Source organism: Pithys albifrons, chromosome 6 (assembly GCF_047495875.1).
Source record: "Pithys albifrons albifrons isolate INPA30051 chromosome 6, PitAlb_v1, whole genome shotgun sequence".
Classification (NCBI taxonomy): Eukaryota; Metazoa; Chordata; class Aves; order Passeriformes; family Thamnophilidae; genus Pithys; species Pithys albifrons.
In genome coordinates this window covers 36,232,708-36,251,188 of record NC_092463.1, presented here as the reverse complement: position 1 = coordinate 36,251,188, position 18,481 = coordinate 36,232,708, and the positions used below count along the sequence as shown (strand labels likewise).

Here is an 18,481-nt window from a genome sequence, read left to right as displayed (position 1 = left end):
AGTGCTCAAAGTATAACACATACATTTACATACACTGCAAATTTCTCACTTGTCATGAAAGACTGTTGCTTATATTTCTTCATTTGAAGGTAAGTAACAAAAATTACAAGCAGCACAAGATTTATCTTATAGAGACAAATATTGTCAACTCTATTTCTTTTATCTATCTTCCATGAAAACCTAGAAAACTATCTCCCACAGAACCCAAGAGCGTTTTTCTTTCCTCAAATATCTATTTGAATATTTCTTTTTGCATGGTTGCCCATAAAGAGGGGAAGACTGTAACAAAATACTCGTAACAATCAAAAAGTTAAGGAAAAAAATCAGGAAGATGACAAAAATTCACATTTAATTTTCTTTTTTCTTATTATTGGCCAGATGATGAATTTACAAAATAAGAATTTTGCATACTACAAATAATTTATCTTTTCATGTTAGAGGAATTCAAAAGGGTTGTCCTGGACAATACTTTTGCTAGATGCCAAGCAACCAGAAATAATTAAGTCATTGAAATGCAGTACTAGAAGGGTGATTAGTTGTGGTGAACTCAAAATGGTAGGGAAAGTCCACTCAAACAAATCCCTTAGCTCTGCATTTATAAGCAAAGGAAAAATATGTCATTACACAGGAACCAGAACAAGGACTCCAGAATATTCTCTCCTAGCATTTTAGTCATATAACTGGCAAGTCCAAGGAAGATTTCTCCCAACTGGTAAATGCTGTGCCTCACTCACAAAAAGGTTTTGAAGATAAGGTAGGCAGTGTTTGGAAACAACACAGCAGACAACAGTGATTTGAAATGCTTCTGCAAAGGAACTTAAGAACTGAAAGTCTCACCTTTGATGGTTGCTGCAGTTCCCAGACGAGATAAACCAGATCCAACCTAGAAACAGGAATTACGTGAAAAGCTGTAAACTTTCAGAAAACAACTAACTGTTGTGTTCTATTACTGCAAGGCATGCATTTGTTCTTACACCTAGGAGAGACTTTTAAAGGCTCAAAAGCAGCCAATAACACAGTGCTGTAAAATGCTTTCTGTCTCAGTATGTTTCCACTGCAAACAGATGAAAAGGCACATAATTATGCATCCAACTACATCACAGCATTATTCTGTTTCATAATCAGTGTTCTTAGAGATTTTACTGTGTTCACTGGAGAAACAGATTTTAATCTAGGAATTTTTCTTGAAAATACTTTTAGTGTGGCAACAAAGTACCAGTGCAGCGCTGCACCAACAACTGCTGTTGTAAAGCTGAAAGTTTAATGCAGTGGTCATGGTTGCCTAAAATCTCAAGTTGGGACAGACTCATAAGATCATTGCGCCCAACCCTTAGCCCTGCACAGGGCCATCCCCAAGAGCTACACCATGTGACATCTTAGGGCCAATCTTCCTCAGGTCCTGTCACTGGTCAACACAGAGGAGAGATCAGAGTCTGCCCTGCTTTTCCCCTCAGGACTGCAATGAGGTCTCCCCTCAGTCTCCTCTTCTCTAGATTGAACAGACCAAGTGACCTCAGCCACTCCTCACATGGCTTTCCCTCAATGCCCTTCATCATCTCGGTTTCCCTCCTTTGGACACTATCTTAGTATAAAACTTGCCTGTTTAACACAAACACCAAACAAAATCCAGAAACTGCTTCCATGTGAAAAAACACACGCTTTTCCAGAAATAGTTTTCACATTCAAAGGCAGAAAGCAGGCATGTACCTCCTCCTATGAAAAAGAGCTAGCCATTTAGGTTTGCAATCTACCTTTCTGCATACATCCTATAATCCATAGCAGATTATTTCACAGAGACGCTAAAGAGATTTAGTCTTTCTTTCAATAATATTTTCAATACCACCTCTCAAAGAACTACAAACAGTGCACAAAAATGCACGTCAATTAATGACACCACTGAGAAATAAGACTGCAGAAGAGCACTCAAAGGCAAAATCTAAACCACAGACACACAAAAATGATAGCCATTTTACTTTCAGATATATATAAACAGATTAGATATACATACACACTTATTGGAATGCTATTATTCAGAAATCCCTAGTTCAAATGACTCTGGGGCAAAGAGCATAATTCTACTAACTCTTTTCTGTAAGCACAGCAACTTCAGGTAACCTGAAGATGTGTGCAGATTTTGGAGTTGTTATGTGTAATGCAAAAAAATCAAAGAGCTTGTTTAATGTGTTTCCTTCACTACATTGTCACACACTTTTAGTCATTTTGTCATGTTCCAGTGGTTTTTTCCAATTCCATAATATGCCTTGCTGAACACTGCAGTCAACTGCAAATGCATCAGCACGGGAAAGCTGCTTCATACAAAAAACTGAACAGAACTCAGACAACACTTACTGTTCACATTCCCTTTGGATGCTACAAATTCAATCACACAGGACTAGTGAATACTAATTTTAAACTCTATACTTTCTTCTACAGTAGCTTCAACTTCTTCATATGCTTTAACATTAAAACTGTTGTAAGTATGTTTGAAACAGCTTTTTTCCATAGACCAGTCAAAGAACTAGCCTGGGGATCACTTTTCTATCTTCCTACATGGATCATTGTTTCCTATGGCTTTGAACACTACCAAACAATTGCTTGCTTCAAAGGAGAAAAATCTCTTAAGACTATCTATGCTGCATAATGGAGCATTATTCAGACAAAACACCAACATTAGCATACCACCACACCTTGTTATCTACTCCTTGCTCAGAGAGCTAATTAGAAGAACATGATATTGTAATACCACACCAAGGATTTCCATGTCATTCAAAAATAGGTTCTGTATCTTTACTATGATGCTGCATTGTTCATTGTCAGCATAACCGTTCAGTCTGACCAGTCCATCTACTTGTCCTCGTGAAGGGCTGGTAAAAGAAAGATGCCACAACCAGCAAAACAGCATAAGCCAAATAGAAGAAAGAGCACATCCAATGCTACGGAAGCTGAATGTGTAAACCTGCTAGACGTAATAAGGAAATAGAACAACGTCCCCAGTGAACTACAAGGCAACTAGAGCATAATAAAGTTGCATTAAAATGTAATAAAGCCATGTTCATTACTTCCATCTTGCAGGAGTCCCTATTTACTGTTTGCTTCCCAACCCTGTTGAAGTGTCAGAAAAAGTGAAGATTTTGCAGAGGTCATCCAAAAATAAACCATTTTAGTCTTTCAATTTCTAGCAGTTTATCTTGCTTTGTACTTTAGCAAACTTTAGACTGTAGAGTCTGAACTGTCAGGAATAATAACTTTCTGAAAGCCATTTACAATTGCGAGAAATAATCAGCAGTGGATACATTATAAGACAACTTAACAGAAGACACCTCAAATACAGCACTTAAATTTACCAATTAAGCTTCTAAATGAAGATGAAACAAAAGTAACAAGGAAGTTACAACAAAAGGATGAAAATACAGCCCGAGCTATCTAACAGCTCACTGATACCAAAAGGACCAGGGAATCCCAGTGGGTCCCTGGTACTTATTTGACCATGCTGAGCCATTTTGATTTACTAAATCAGAAAAAAGCTGCCTGAGCAAAAGGGAATACTTTCTGAGACAGTGGGTTCCCTTATAAAATCCAGCCATTTATAGAACAAATCCAAGACAGGATGAGAAAGACTGATGCTGCAGGGAGAGTGCAATGCTCTCTTAACAAAGCAGTTCAATACAGAAAAGGTAAAGGGGTTAATCTAATACATATTACAAAAATGTAAAATAGCAAGAAAAGTTACTCTACAGCGTGCAAAGGCAGCAGTACTAAAGCAACAACTGCAGCTGCTCTAATTCTTACCTGGTTGTTTGGATCTATCCCAGCATAAGAATTGCGTGAACTACAGCCAACAGGGGGAGTTGCTTCTCGTATGAACTCTGACATCTCAATCCCTCCACCAGGGTCACTGAGAGAGAAACATACAAGAAAAGAAACAACATTAGCCTACCAGTTAAACCTAAGTTTGTATATACCGAGTGCAGATTCAAAACAATTTTTCCCTTTTCGAATATCAGGGGCTCAAATATATCCCAGTACCTCAGGTGAGTACCACCCATTTGACACAGGAAGCTCAGTGAGAGCTGGAGCACCCTACAGTGTCATAGAAGTGGCTGCCCTAAATCCACTCTCACCAGCCAACACAAACTGTGAAGATTGAGGAGCCATAAGGCATTCTGAAATGCTGATGTACTAAATTCTCTGTCTATACACAGATACACATAACTTTTGGATCATCTGTCCAACTATAATACCCAGAAATCCAACAACAGAAAATGTACCACATAGAACTCTTTCAAAGACCATAGAAAGGACTCCTGGTCTTTTCCTTAGACTGAATCTAGGAGCAACAGCAAGGATGGTTAATCAAGAAAGCCACACACTGTCAGTAAAAGTTATTGGACAGGCAGAGACACGCAGGAATATAGTATCTCTCCTAGGAATGCAAATCACATCTTTCTACCCAAAAATAGTATTTTGAGGTACAACAGATCATTACATCCTAGTGATCTCATTCTTTCAGGATTAATAACTATTGGTTTGAAAGTATTTTCTACATCACCATCACCAAATTTTAATTTACTGTAATTCAGCTTGTCAAAGGCATATATTTTACACAACAAAAGTAAATTGGATCTATCCGTTAGGCCAGTGGGGCATGAAGTGAGGACTAGAACACAAGGATACAACCTACCACCATTTGTTAATTGCAAAGAGAGAGAAGTTCAGACATTGTTTTACTTCTCCCACTATGGTTCTTTTCAACCATCTTGATCTAGGAGACTTCTAAACAGAAGTAACTACAGAGTAATTTGACACTGATCCTCTCTCTGCTTCTTCCCACAACTGCCTCCCAGCAATCAATAATTCAGAGCTGTGGTGAGTCCATTCCAACATTTTGATGGAGAAAGGACATATGCACAATACTTCTCCAGCTGGACTAAAGAAATTAAAGATGAAGCCCCCGTGAAGAAGAGAATAGAAACAGACAGAAGCACTGCAGGGCTTACTTAATTGGCATTTAGTCTTACAGAAGAGGCCAACACCTAATGATGTGTCCTGTGCAGGGTCAGGAGTTGACTCAATGAACTTCAATGGGTCCTTTCCAACTTAGCATATTCTCTGATTCTAATCAGTTTTGTAATATGCCACCATCCATCTAGGGTACTATAAACAAACTGAGACATGATTCATTCTGCAGCATGGCATTTCAAACTGTTGTCATCTCAAGAGAGACACAAAGGTACAACCTTGGGAACCATTCTAGACTATACAAGAAGCCTGTACATCTTCTGACATCAACGAGATGACAAAAAAATGACAGTTTAAAGTTAGGAATATATTAATTCAGGAAAAGTTAACTTAAAAGACAACCAGACAATAGTTAGAACAACTATGGCCCAACTCCAGCAAATTAAAGAAAGAGGTGAAAAGCCACCATTTTGGTACAGCTCAGCAATGAGACACTGGCATGTTCTTAGTGATGGTTGTTTACAGAACCCTGTTTGACCTGATATCAATTATGTTGGAGGCAGGTAAGGAAAATGAATAAAAGAAGATACAGAACTCAGCTTCCATAACTTCCACCAGCTTTAGTTAAAGTACTCCTTACATAAATATTTTAAGAATACATAAGGATATAACATGACATTAAAGACTAAACTGAAAAATTTTCACAATGTTTAAGTTCATCATACATTACAATGACAACTGATGTAACAAAGAATACCTTTCACAGAAAGATGAAATCCCTTTCCTGTTTGAATAATTCATTGAGCAACACTGCATGTGATTAAAGTACAACCTATGAAGTACAAAAATATGCCACTACAAATAAGCTCTCATGCACAGAACTGGGTAGCTAGCCAGGGTGGAAGGAGGCAATATTGTCTAAAACTGAACCAACAGACACCAATACAAGCAGTAACAATCTATTGCTGCCACTTTACTCACAGCTTCAACACTGTGTGACAGCACACACAAGACAACAGATTAACAAGAGCTAGTAACTAACAGTAACAAAGTTTGCAGAACAAGCAGGAAATAGAGTCCTAAGACTTATCATTGTATGCCTAAGTTCTGGACTACAATAGCACCGAGAGTCCTTTAGGAGCCATTTGATCCCAGCACTATGGTCATCCCCTTCTGCTATGAAGTTCTGCAATCACTTTCTTACAGTTTGCCAACCTCATACTTAGAGCAAGTGCTACATTTCTCCCTTTACAAGGGAAGTAACTGCAGTCAAGTAACTGCTCAGATTGAGAATACTGAAAATGTTATGTCCACTTATCTGCAATGGAGACTGCTGTCCCAGAGGCATTCAAAGTTCACATAAACCAACTTAATAGTAGTATTTCTAGTTATTTATATACAATTTCTATCTGCAGGTATATTACCTTAGCATGTCAGAGACTAACCAGATGTCTGAGGAGGCTACAAGTCTACATGAATTCAAGAGTTCAAAATCTGATTTTGGCTGATTGACTAAAGCAATTTGTTATTTGGACCAGAACTTTGAAAGAGAATTTGGAATAAGCAGTTCTGATTTCTGGACAGAGCAAAGGAAGAGTTTTATTCTTTTGTTCTGAACACCTTCTTCTGTCCTTAATTTCCAACCCAAATAGCAGGATAACTAATCAGGAGGCTACTCTCAAAACACAGAGGGACCACAGCATGTACTGCAAGTGCTGGATCACAGCAACTTCAAGAGAAGCTTTCTTTCAAAGTTCAATCACTAGTCAAAAATGCAAACCAACTCCAAACTCGAGAACAGTTCTGAGAGCCACAGAAAACTGCAAGGAGAACAAACAGCAAAGATAGTGCAAGAGTTTTAGAGATCACTTTCTTAAAATTTTATTTCTCTTGCTCATAGTTAGGCAGACTGTACATATCTCAGAGACACAGCATTCTCCAGCTGTCACAGTTTTATTTTGTAGATGTACATACGAAATTTACGTAGCATCATGATTACAGCTTGCCCCTGGTAATGGAGATCAGTAATAGCAGTGCCACTTTATGGTACTTTGAACCACAGCAGTCACTAACACAAGAAAGCAGCCATATTCTATACTCAAAAGCAAGATTGACTTAAAGGTTTTAAAGTATCTATGTAGGTCCACTGATACCCAACAAAAATGATGCTTGTGCTGTTTCTTCTACCTTTTTTGAGACCAGGAGCCTGCGTTACCACTACTTGCTTTCATGAAACCTCAGAGTAGCATTAATAACACCTCAAATATGAAAACAGCAACTGCACTAGAAGCTACAGATGGGAATTTACATTCCCATCTCTGAATTAAGACTAGCTTCTTTCAAAAACATTAACTGGAGAATTGCAGCTTTATAAAGAGCACAGGGAAAAACTTAACAAGGCTTTTCTACAGGAATAGTAAGTCTTTCTTTGCTTAAATGCGCCAAAGTTTCACAGAAATATTAAAAACCCCTCGGTTCGATCCTGTTCACAAACCAATGTGAACTGAAGATAAATGAGCAGTTCAAGTAAGCCTACAGATGATAGCACATAATTTGTCAAGATACCTGAAAGCACCACTTTGCAGATAAACATATTCAGGAAGAAAGAACAGCAGTTCTTAGAAGCTAAACAGAATTCCAAACAAGACTTTGGAACAGAAACCAGACTATTGCTTAATCTTTCAAAAATACTAATATTTGTATCTAAAGTGGTCTCACGGAATGCGTGCACAGCAGGGTGAAAACTTTGGGATGGCTTTGCAAACTATACTATATGCATATTTATTTGGTATCACGTGCTGTAGCCTAAGCTATCAAAAATAATATTCTGATATGCAAATATTAAAGACAGTATGTCTGCTTAGATCTCCCCTATCCAAGGGAAGCAGAGTTTAAAATAAAAACCCTACCCAGATACTCTCTTCCCAGACAGGTTTGGTTTATTAGTGTTCCAATTTAACTCACTGAGATGGTTACAGCTCAATATTAAACACTCAGTCTACATCCCATCTACTGGTTTGAATGTTACCCCAGAGTTTTTGTAAGCTTCCAGGCAAAGATTAGTATATACTGTACATCCCACTTACCAAAAAGTACCTCCGTAATTTCTGCATTGACCTTGTTCCCAGTTCTAGTTAAGAGACCTGAAAGCGGGAACAAGGATCATATAAAAGTTAATGAAACTTTAGTTGGCAAGCAGGACACACAGCATCAAACTAACCTCTACTTCTGAGCTCACAGTGCTTATAATGTAGTAACTTGTCCCACGTCAACTGCTCCCTAGACAAAACAGAACTGAAACATCCAGAAGTAACTCACCACACTAGCAGAAATTCCCTTGCCAAGTTTGGGCTACTGTTTTGGAAGTAAAAGATGTATCCCAAACAAAAAAAACCAAGAAAGCCAAACCCACCAAAGATCACGCAAGAGACAAATCATCTCAATGTCAAACCTAAAACATGCATTAGCAAGGCAGCATTGAAACAGAACAGGCTACTGTTTACTACCATTAATTTTATTAAGCAGAGTAAGCATTAATATTCAGCTAGGGAAACAGTCTGCCTAAACAGCTCAGTACAGTTTTAATAAGGTATATGGTGCTCTAAACAGAGTCACAATTTAAATCAGCAGGTTCTGTTGCCAAACACAACATGGAAAAAGGGGCAGGTTATAAAAGATTGATACAAGAAGTTACTGTATATCAACTTTAGAGGAATCTAAGATACCGTTTTTTCTAACAATACCTGAGCTGAGAACAGACACAGAGAACTCAGGACTCATCTCATGAGAAGCTATCACACAGGTACTCACAAAATCCTTCTAAGGCTGAGCATTTTCAAGTGCAGCAGTTTAACATTTCCTTTCTTTAAGCATCCAAATAAACAAACTGAAGAGCCTTCTTTGAACTACATTTCCTTATAGCACACGTCTCCATGTCTAAATTACAGGTTTGTTTTTTTATTAGTAAGACACACAGAACCTTTTAAGAGTCAGGACAACATACCAACTGCCTCATTGTGAAAATTAATGGCTACAAGTACCAAAAACTCACAGACAAGAGACAGGTCTTTAAAAGCTAACAATTTAAGGTTGATTTATTTCATACAGTTTTACTTTTAAGATGACCTCAATTATTTGGAGCAGGCAGAGGCTTTCATAATGGAGCTCGTAACACATCCACAGTCTGATCAGACTGGTTAGGCCGGCCTTGTCGATGAGTCATCTTTTGCTCTTCTTTCTCCAAAGAGTCTGATCAGAGGAAGAAAATCTCTGAGTTTCTTTATGCTGGCAACAGCAGAAATCCATGGAAAGGAATCATCTCCAACTGAACTACCTTCATTCCTGAGCTGAGCAACTCCCAGATTTACTAATTCATAAGACAGTTCTGAAGAAAGATTATAATTATACAGTCAAGCATTGACTGTATCTGACTTCCGCTTTTTAAAAACTAAAATTGAAACCAAATCAGACACTTCTCCTAGTGATAAAAGAATTACCATGCAGTATGTGGGTTTTGGCAGCTAGATTTTTAATACTACATCTACTGCTAAATGAAGATTACTTGTACTAGTTGTGTTAAGTATTTAGTGACCTAATGAGCACACATTTTCCATGCTATTGTTTCAGTGCTTCCAGCATGTTCAATCTGGCTCTGGAACACCTCTGCGAGAGGAACCAGGAAATTAACTTGAATACAACACTTCCAACCTAATATGTAAATAAGTCTGCTTTTAAAAACCAGACTTAAAACAGTCCTTCAGGACTACATAGGTCTGTATCTATATTCCTTTGTGTTTACCTCAACCACCATTCCAGTTACGCATCTGTTGAAGGCAGCACTGCTCATTATTTGAAGGAGTACACAAGCACCAGCAGACACCTTACCTGGGCCCATTGCTGTCTTTCCTCTTGGCTGAAACATTGCTTTGTTCTGTTTTTGCACCTCTATCCATATGCTCACTGGCATTCCTCTCCACAATTTCACCCTCATCCAGTGCCCTGTGCAAACGGTAATTCACCATCTTCAAAACGATAAAGAGAGCTGCTATCACCGGGCAGTAGACAGCTACTATCATCATGGAAGAAGGAAGAGCCTTTCAAAAAAAAGTAAGAAAGAGTTAATGAACACAAGGTCCAATATCCATAAGAACACTGTTTAAGTTTCTTTCATGGGGAAAATACTGATCATACTGAAAATTACACCACCTAATCTGATTTCGTGTGAAGAACATTAAAAGTCTGGCAACACAGAAAAAAGGAACAGTTGGACTTCAACACACCAAAGCGCCAGAGCAGCATCCTAAATAGACCTGGGTCACTGAAGCCTGAGAACCAAGTACAACTCTCAACCTCTTTTTCCAGGCTACTAGAATACAAGACCTAGACCAGGGAACTTAAAGCTAGCATGATTTTTTTTGTGTGGCACCCAGTATTCCTGACTGGCTATTACAAATAAAAAAAAAGATGGGAAGATATTAAGCAACTTGAAAACTAAACCAAGCACAAGATGTGTGCCAGTACACAGCACCAAGTCCCTTTTAGAAAAACTGCTGCAAGTTTATCAGCACGGTTAGATGGGAGAAAACCTGCTTAGATACCAGCACAGATGTTTTCACTTTGCTTGTAGCTTGCAAAAGCTACTCCTGCATAGCAAGATACTGATCAGTCACAAAAGCCAAACTTTTTCCTAGCTGCATATAAAAAAAGAAGCTGTTTACATTTGTGACTCATACATAGTGCACCAGTCCTCAATAACCTGCAAGACCATAGGCTGCAAAGACTATTTGTGTTATATCAGTATATGCCCATGGAAAGGCAGCCCACACATATTTTAAAGTGATTTTTTCAGTTTAGTCAAAGGTGGCCAGAAGCCACATAAAAAACCTCAGTCCTGAATTCAACTTTCGAAATTCCACCCCAAGTTAAGACTTCTCATGCAGCTTTTGCAGAGGCACATAGGGCTTCAATTCCCTCAGCAACAGGTACTAAGTACAGCCTAATAGCTACTTAAAAGAAGTGTTCAGAGTACTACTTAAACATCAGATTTCACTTCAAGGCTTTCATCCTTCTAATTTACCGTTTATTCATAATTCTAATTTTGCCATTTCCCCAAGCAGTCATTAAACAAAATGAGATATTCTTAATATTCATCCACAAATAGACCACTTCTCTTACACAAGCAACAAACCATGTGTTCTCAAGTATTTCACTCCATCACTATCCTTTATGCCACTGCTAGAGTAGCTTGAGATATATCTTCAAAAACACATATAAACACAGACATACAACAATCAGAATTAGCCAACATTCAATATCCAGCATGAACATTAATTTAGTAGATGACTAGAAGAACTCTCCTTTTAGACCTCCTGGCTTAAGTAGATTTCCAGTCTCCCTCCTCATACAGACCATTGCAAGAGAAGAGTCTTTATGGGATCCAAGCCCCCTGCACGTCTTGCAGAATCAGAAGAGGAAAGTGATGAGAGCCCAAGACCAAGTGCCCTCTCTATTCTGCACATAAAACTTGGTTTAGTAATTTAAAAAGAGATCTGATTACAACATTAATATTTCTAGATATTCAAGTTTATTAGACCTAGAATACTGGCACTGCTTGCCACACAGGCGATGAATTTAGCAAAAAAACTGCTTAAAGAGGTCTCCAAATACAAAATATTGTACTAATAAAAGGAATAGAAGAATAAATATTCCTAAGTATTGTATTGACTGTTGACTTCAGAAAAAAAACCAAAGCAACTCTTAATGTGGCTGCTCTCACTTTCTGGCAGTAAGCAAAGTCAAATAATCAATAACACATTTCTAAAGCCAAACAAAGACAAATAACTGAATCTGGAATCAAATCAGGAGGCAGGTTATTTATTAAGATTCCCTTTCCTCCAAAACAAGTTATGTCAACACTTAATACAACATTTGAAGTAGGCCAGGCAAACTAAGCTGCAGTATGCTCACTAAGTATGCTCCCTTGGATTTTGCATGCCGGGCTGGACAACACCACAACAGACAGGAAGATTCATTTACCAAGCACCACCTCAGGAGGAGAAAGAGGAAACAAAGCTATTTAAAGACAGCATCAGTAAGCAAACAGGAGCCACAATCACGCTTATGGCATCCATACAGTCTCTGAAGCAACGCTACAAGAGTTTCCTCAAGAAATGCAGTTTCCACTTCAGAGGCAGTTCCCTGCAGGCAGGGGCAAGTTCGTTACCTCTGGCAAAACTCATGAGTTTCCTGTACCTGCTAAGCAGCCTGGTACCCAATCACACACACAATTTCAACTGTCCTCCTCTTTACAAGCACCTAGAGTTCAGAAGCCATTACCAGAAGAGTCAGTCTAACAGCAGGTAACAAAAGCCAGGGTTAGTCTATAAAGCACATGCCTATCTTTATCTGCCTAGAGAGCTCTTCAATTTTGCCAGCAGTGAGGTCACAGTTTATCTTGTGCAAAGCAAAATCTACACATCCTATTCTGCAAAGAAAGCTTTAAGAGCAAGTGCAGGGGGGGAAGTAAGAAACTTCATGCAACTTGCAGCAAATCCAATAAAAGAATTAAGGTGTTTTTTCCTCACAGCCTTTTTTCACAGAATTGTAAAAGCTAAAAATAAGGTAAAAGTTAACTCACTACTATTCATTCTTCATATTCATTAATAGCTACTCATGCCTGGATACGGCACATACTCTGGGAATGGAAATTGTAGCATTTCTAGCTTACTTTGTGTCTTGGTATATGATCATGCTTTACATGAAGTCTCACGCCCTGGTACAGCACTGCCACCCACGGTACCAGCAAACTGTCTGCAGTCCAGCCTCAGGAGCAAGACTTACTTCAACCTAACCTCAACCAGTGGTGCCTTCTCTATTTTTGTCAGATTTAGAAGCTCTCAACTTGCATTTGGGGTCTTCTCTCCACAAGCCAAAGTGAGCTAAGTGACATCAGCATTTTAAACCATGCTTAGCATTCTACCTCATTTGAGGAGAGACAGGTCTCTCAGCGGCATCCTATGTGATACCATCGCCAAGACTGGAATACAAATCTAGGCCTTAAATCAGCAGCTAGACTTTATTTCAGTTCTTTCCACAAGTACTAAATCATTTTTATTGGGCAAAACAGCCTAAAAACCTCAGGTTGGAGCTTGTTAGTAGACACGAGCTGCCTACAAGTCTGTAGCTGCAACAGCATTTCAGAAAACACCCCATTTTACTGCACATCTCTGGTCACTTGAATTAGCACCAAAAGAAAACATACACTCCACATTAGTAGTCACAACTGAAGCTGTTGTAGAATACAAAAAGGTAGACACAACCATACAAGAACAGCCTGCTTTAATTACATTCTGTTGAAAACTTCAATTGTCTAATGGCTGAACAAACCCAACCACTAGATAAACTCCTAGCTGGAATTATTTCCCTGAACCTTCAAGGAAGTTAAGTAGTACACTCAGATATGCAGGCAGAAGTACACTGATTTTCTATCACCTTTCCCTAAAGAGTTACTTTCCTAATTTAAATCTTTGAAGGCAACTTATGAAATCCGTATTATACATATATACAAAAGTAGGATGCAGAAATGCAGAGCTGAGGAGGACTGTCCCTTCCAGAAGCTGCCAGCTTCTTCCAGAGGTTAGCTCAATTTCACCACAACATATCTTTTGTGAAGGAGTAGGTAGAAAAAGCTTTAAGCACTTCTAGGCTCCAGTGATCAATCTAAGACAGAAACTCAGACCACTAGTTACAGTACTACAATATTCTCATTTGAACTACAAAAAGTTATTGTATCTTGACACCATGTTTCAAGCAGGTAAGTGCCAGGAGTCAGAAGGAATTTCATTGAGGGCAGGCAGTGGGACATACTTCTGAAGAAATACATGCATCTTACCTAACCATACCTACTTTCAGCAAAACCCCACAGATGCAAATGAACCTTACAGAGTCTTTTCAAAACAGAAATGCATCAGCATTACCTGTTGAGAACACTCATCTGAACGTCTCACAACCCTAATCAGGTTGCAAATTCTTACACAGAAGTGACACCAATCAGGCATTCATTAAGAAGTAACAGTGATCTTGCAAAAAGGCTTACCAGTTCAAGCATTTGAGACCACTATTTTATAGAAATATTCATACTAGAACAGAGGAAAGATCAAGAATGAACAGATACAATTTTGTTCCCAGTTTTTGTGTATGAACAGTCAGCCAGCAAGAACTGCTGTTACCAGGAAGAAAGTTCAGTTATAAGTTATCTAATTTTTGATCGAGAAGTCACAGTGTACAACTGAAACTTAAGTAGGCAAAGAAACTAGAAGTGTCTTAGATCAGTCACTTAAAATCCTGGTTTAAGAAACCCAACATATCTCAGCAACTTCAGTGAAAAAACCTTTCATGTGAAGCTACATTTATATGACCTACTTCTGTAACTATGTACACAAGTCAGGAAATTAAGTGAAACTGTTGTCTAAATGAGCTTGACTGACAGACAAGTTCTGTAGGTACATACGAGCCCATCACCCCAAGCAAGGTACAGTCCTGGCTCCCCTTCAAGCACTTGCAAAGTTCCACAAGTGCCAGAGCCAAGACTTCACCCCCTCCTGTGCACGTGGTGGGACTGAAACAGCACTCGGCCCAGGGGAAGTGCTTTGGCAGCCTCCTCTCTTGCCCCTCCCCCTTGCAACACTGATGCACAACATTGGCCTCTGCATTTAGGATATTTTTTTCATCTCTACCACTTTATTCGACCGGGCAGTTGTACAGTTTCCCCATAGGGAAAGCATATTTTCTTCTCCTAATTTCAGTTCTGGATTACAGCAGAAAGAGGGATCAGCTCTTAGCACAGGCAGATCAACAAGCACAGTTTAGTCTGTTACTGAACACAAATATGCAAACCGGATAGATTTCACTAGTCTAGAAAGCAGTATTTTTGTATGCATGCTGCCAAACCACAGACCCAAGAATACAGACTCCAGCAGACGTTTCTCTTACTTTACACCCCAGTTGCTTCATTATCTACACTTTTTCTTTTGCCACACATCCAACAAGGACAGTTTGAGTGCGTAAACTTATGAGAAAATGCAAAGTACCCTGATTATACTGATACATTTGTGTATACATCTGTCTTCACACAGAGTACAACTCCCACTTACACAGGCTTAAGGCCAGAAGGCAGAGGAGGCACCAAGGAGGAAAGGTTACCTGGATTCTACTGCTCATTTTTAGTTGGTTTCCACCACACATTAAATCCATCCACCCTAATAGTACTGGCACACACGTGCAAAGCAAAACAGACTTGTGGCATTACTTGTTGACCACAACCATTACCAGATTCCATTCTGAAAATACCAGATCAATAGAAGGAATGCATAGAAAAAAGATTAACAATGCTGGGTGCAATAAACCAAGTCTTTAAGCAATAATTGCACCTAAATTACCATATCGCAAAGTGTTCTATTCCCATTAGGGGTTAAATAACATTTGAAAAAAAGTTATTAGCTTACTGTAAAATGCATCGAGCTTTGAGAGCCAGCTGCAAGATACTTTTGTCTCTGTTGCTACAAAACAATTTAGGAGTAACTGTTGCCTTAATGCATAAAAGCAACGCTATGATCCTACAATTCTTTATGTGAGGAAGCTTCTAAAGTAATATAAATCCTGCCAGCATTTTAAGTCTTTGTCTATACCTTGATTTTTAAACACACGGGGTTTTCTGCCATCAACAAGTCACTTGAAGCAAGCTTAGAAACTCCCTCCTACACACCAGTGAGCCATGCTCAGAATTCAGATTATGATTACCTAAGACTTTTTAAGCAAGTTCTGCTTATTTATGTCCCACAGCAATGCAACACTTACAGTTTTTTAGTCTGAAAAGGAGCATAAGAGATAGTAAAGAGCTAAGATGACCAACACAGTACTGCCTGTTTAGTTTACGTCTAGACAACACTTAAAACTGCAGAGGGTGGAAAGAGGGAGAACAGCCAAATATGATTCAATCTGCTTTAACTTGTGACTAATCTCCCTACTTATTCTCAGGGAAGATGGCACTTGTTGCATCTTTAACTTGTCCAGAGCTATGAAGCAAGCAAATTTCTCTGACCTCAACAAAACCCAAAGCAGCTTGTTTGTTGTCTGTGTTTTCCCCTTGCAGAGTAAGAAAGTTTAAGTAGTAGTGAAGTTTACCTCACAGCACGGGGAACTGAAGCTTAACTGCTGATGTGAGAGCAGCAGGAGACTCAAATGCTGGCCTAGATTTATCATTTGTTGAAATGATCTCTGTACAATATAAATCAGTCCCTTTTCAAGAGTCTCCTGTGCATGCAGGATACAGCTGTTCATAGAGATGTGGTGAGCTTCTCAGCAAGGTGGTACTAATTAAATAGACTATTCTGTCAATACAGAACAGCAGTACTTTTGAAAAAAAAAATTAAAAAGCTACATTTGAAACCAAAAGGTCTCTCCTCTCCCTATATTCTGAGGATGATTAGATACAGATTCATAGTTTTTACAGAAAGGATCTGCTTAGTTGAAAGTTTTATTGAGCTCTTGTCAGATTAACTTTGGTTTTAAAAGCAGCTTGTGGTTTTCATACCAGCAGCTTAAAAGTTTTCAAATCAAAAAGCGTTGGAGCTGCCTTTTCCAAGACACTGCAATAGGAATTAAAAACTAACCATACAGAGCTATAACCTCTTTCACAGATGCTATTTCTTAGTATGAAGTGTCTCATACTGCAATCCTACAAACTGCTTTTTAACAAAGCAAATGTCTGACCCCAGAGCTCTCCATCTCTGCAACTGCACTTGCGTACAGTTTTCCCTCCAACATTTCATTCACTAAGCCACAAGTTTTCACAAGGCAGTTTCTACTTTAGATTGCTGCAGCATCGGAACCCGGCAGGCTTGCAAATGACTTTCTGCCTCATGCACAAAACTGGTCACAACACATCTACAATCACACTTTTCCACTGAAAAATACTAAGTAAACTATTCGCATTTCGTAAGTTACGCACAACTTACACAGGAAGAAAATGACTGGTGAACAGGAAACCTCCTCCTTTCTCTCCTAACTGATCACACCTCTCCTGTATTTGCTCCCAAGTCCAAATGTCAAGGAAGTTTGCAGGTTTAAAGGTTAGTATTTTAACATCTCTGATTAAAGGGTCAGTTACAAAGATAAACAGGACAGTGCTTTTCACAAACCAAGGACAATAAAATATGAACCGAAGCTAAAAAAATCGAAGTAACTTCTTGTCAGTAATACACAGGCCAGATATCGTGTCGGCCAGCACACAGTACCCCGCACTGCAGCCACATAAACTTCTGGGTTATGGACCCACACCCTCCACTTGCCTCAAAAACCCGGTGATAGCGCTGCCAGCCAGAAATACTGCCTAGATCTGAGAGTTCCTGCAAAAACTGTTTTTTACTGGTCTGCCAGTAGATCCGCAGCGGAAGCTGACAGAGTTATGCCCAATTTTGAAGGAAAGTAAACAGAAAAACGAAGGCAAAGCGCCAGCGCCTGCAATCCCGCCGCGCCCCGATAGCGCCCACCCACAGACCGCCGGTACCAGCCCCGCGCTCCGGAACCGCCGCAGCCCCGACCGCGACCGCCGGGCCCACTCCCAGGGGCGGGGGGCCTGGTCGGGCCCGCTTCCGGGGACGCTCTCAGGGGCGGGGGTCCCGGCCGGGGCTGTGCCCGGGGGCCGTTCCCGGGGGCCGCTCCGCGGGCAGGGGGCGCGCGCGCGGCGGCCCCGCGGCCCTTCCCGCCCCCATCCCGAGCCCCGCCAGGCCCAGGCCGGGGCCGCGCTCACCATGTACAGGGTGAAGGGGAAGCCGAGCAGGAAGAGCCACAGGTAGAGGTGCAGCGCGTTGACTCCCGCGCCCTGGTGCGGGTCCTGGTACCAGCCGCCGCTCAGCGCCGCCCACACGCCCTGGCGCAGGATCTGCAGCACCTGGGAGCCCATGGCGGCCCCGCTCCGCCGCGCGGGCCCCGCTCTATCCGCCCTGCGAGCCCGGGCAGAGCCGCGCACCGCCCGCGCTCCGCAGCAGCCGCAACCGCCGCCGTCGCCGCCCCAGCAACGCCGCCGCCATCTTATGTCCGGGCCCGGGCCGGCCGCCCGCCCCCGCGCCGCCGACGGACCGGCGGCCCTTGCGGCACGGCACGCGCGCGCCGCCGCCGCCGCGAGGCAGCGCTGCGCCTGCGCGCGGCCTCGTGCCGCCCCGCCCCCGCCCGGTCGGCCGCTGCAGCGCCCCCTGGCGGCGAGGCCGGCACAGGCACAGCACGGGCCCGGCCCGGCTCGGCACGGCACGGGCAGCACAGACACGGCTCGGCACGGCACGGCACGGGCAGCACAGACACGGCTCGGCACGGCACGGCACGGGCGGCGCCGGGGACTGGAGCGGAGGCGGGGCTGGCCTCGCAAAGGGCCTTTCCGTCCGATAGTCACAGAACCATCTAAGCTGGAAAACAGCTCTGAGGTCACCGAGCCCAACCTAGGAGCAAACACCACCATGACCAGTCTTTA

At 41.1% G+C, this 18,481-nt stretch overlaps 1 protein-coding gene across 7 annotated transcripts in view; it reads right to left on the bottom strand.

Annotated features, from left to right (window-relative positions):
• PCNX1 (pecanex 1) overlaps positions 1-18,098 on the bottom strand; it is an 88,367-nt gene extending 70,269 nt beyond the window's left edge. For 4 of the 7 annotated variants that reach the window (XM_071558217.1, XM_071558219.1, XM_071558220.1 and 1 more), the window contains exons 1-4: positions 17,768-18,098; positions 9,844-10,052; positions 3,790-3,895; positions 838-883 (exon numbers count right to left, since the gene is read on the bottom strand). In XM_071558217.1, the coding sequence (XP_071414318.1) occupies positions 838-883; positions 3,790-3,895; positions 9,844-10,052; positions 17,768-17,920 (514 nt within the window). In that variant the 5' untranslated portion in view covers positions 17,921-18,098. Of the gene's footprint in view, positions 1-837; positions 884-3,789; positions 3,896-8,045; positions 8,103-9,843; positions 10,053-17,767 lie in introns of those variants that run through there. The other 3 variants (XM_071558222.1, XM_071558223.1, XM_071558224.1) reach the window with 2 other exon arrangements.
• Between the last annotated feature and the right edge of the window lie 383 nt (positions 18,099-18,481).